Here is a 1,740-nt window from a genome sequence, read left to right as displayed (position 1 = left end):
TCAGATGGAGGGGGACGGTTGATGAAGCAGGACTGGTAGCGAACAGATTTCTCACATCTGCAAGTGGATTTGACCGGGCCGGAGCCCTTCCTCCTATTCGTGTCCCAAACCCCGACCCCCTCTCCAATCCCCGTCTCCACACCCGACCCCCTCTCCAATCCCGTCTCCACCCTGACCCCCTCTCCAATCCCTGTCTCCACCCCGACCCTCTCTCCTGACATGTCCCTACCCCCAACCCCCTCTCCAATCCCTGTCCCTACCCCAACCCCCTCTCCTATCCCTGTCTCTACCCCGATCCCCTCTCCTATCCCTGTCTCTACCCCGATCCCCTCTCCTATCCCAGTCTCCACCCCGACCCCCTCTCCAATCCCCTGTCCCTACCCCTACCCTGACCCCCTCTCCTGACATGTCCCTACCCCGAACCCCTCTCCAATCCCTGTCTCCACCCCGACCCCCTCTCCAATCCCTGTCTCCACCCCGACCCCCCTCTCCTGACCTGTCTCTACCCCCGACCCCCTCTCCAATCCCTGTCCCTACCCCTACCCTGACCCCCTCACCAATCCCTGTCCCTACCCCTAACCCTGACCCCCCTCTCCTATCCTGTCTCCACCCTGACCCCCTCTCCTATTCCTGTCCCTACCCTGACCCCCTCTCCTATCCCTGTCTCCACCACCCGACCCCCTCTCCTACCCCTGTCTCCACCCCAACCCCCCTCTCCTATCCCTGTCTCCACCCTGACCCCCTCTCCTACCCCTGTCTCCACCCTGACCCCCCTCTCCCTACCCCTGTCTCCACCCCGACCCCCTGTACTACCCCTGTCTCCATCTCAACCCCCTCTCCAATCCGTCTCCACCCCAACCCCCTCTCTCTGACCTGTCTCTACCCCGACCCCCTCTCCTATCCCTGTCCCTACCCCCGACCCCCCTCTCCAATCCCTGTCTCCACCCCGACCCCCTCTCCTGACCTGTCTCTACCCCGACCCCCACTCCCAATCCCTGACCCTACCCCTACCCTGACCCCCTCTCCAATCCCTGTCCCTACCCCGACCCCCTCTCTCCTATCCCTGTCCCTACTCCCGACCCCCCTCTCCTATCCCTGTCTCTACCCCGATCCCCTCTCCTATCCCTGTCTCCACCCCGACCCCCCTCTCCAATCCCCTGTCCCCTACCCCTACCCTGACCCCCTCTCCTGACATGTCCCTACCCCGAACCCCTCTCCAATCCCTGTCTCCACCCCGACCCCCTCTCCAATCCCTGTCTCCACCCCGACCCCATCTCCTGACCTGTCTCTACTCCCGACCCCCTCTCCAATCCCTGTCCCTACCCCTACCCTGACCCCCCTCTCCAATCCCTGTCTCCACCCCGGACCCCCTCTCCTGACATGTCCCTACCCCAACCCCCCTTTCCAATCCCTGTCCCTACCCCGACCCCCTCTCCTATCCCTGTCCCTACCACCCGACCCCCTCTCCTATCCCTGTCTCCACCCTGACCCCCTCTCCTATCCCTGAATCCACCCTGACCCCCCTCTCCTACCCCTGTCTCCACCCCGACCCCATCTCCTACCCCTGTCTCCACCCCAAACCCCTCTCCTATCCCTGTCTCCACCCTGACCCCCCTCTCCTACCCCTGTCCTCCACCCCGACCCCCTCTCCTACCCCTGTCTCCACCCCAACCCCCTCTCCAATCCGTCTCTACCCCCAACCCCCCTCTCCTGACCTGTCCTCTACCCCGACACCCTCTC

General features: G+C 64.1%; 1 protein-coding gene across 1 annotated transcript; it reads left to right on the top strand.

Moving 5' to 3' along the window:
- Positions 1-406: 406 nt before the first annotated feature.
- LOC138765437 (uncharacterized) lies at positions 407-1,192 on the top strand. Its single transcript, XM_069942478.1, has one exon. It carries the CDS (start codon positions 407-409, stop codon positions 1,190-1,192), a length of 786 nt encoding a protein of 261 aa, XP_069798579.1.
- The last annotated feature ends 548 nt before the right edge of the window (positions 1,193-1,740 follow it).

This window comes from Narcine bancroftii, chromosome 5, assembly GCF_036971445.1.
Source record: "Narcine bancroftii isolate sNarBan1 chromosome 5, sNarBan1.hap1, whole genome shotgun sequence".
NCBI lineage: Eukaryota > Metazoa > Chordata > Chondrichthyes > Torpediniformes > Narcinidae > Narcine > Narcine bancroftii.
Note: the sequence above shows the minus strand (reverse complement) of the source record. Positions and strands in the feature narration are given on the sequence as shown.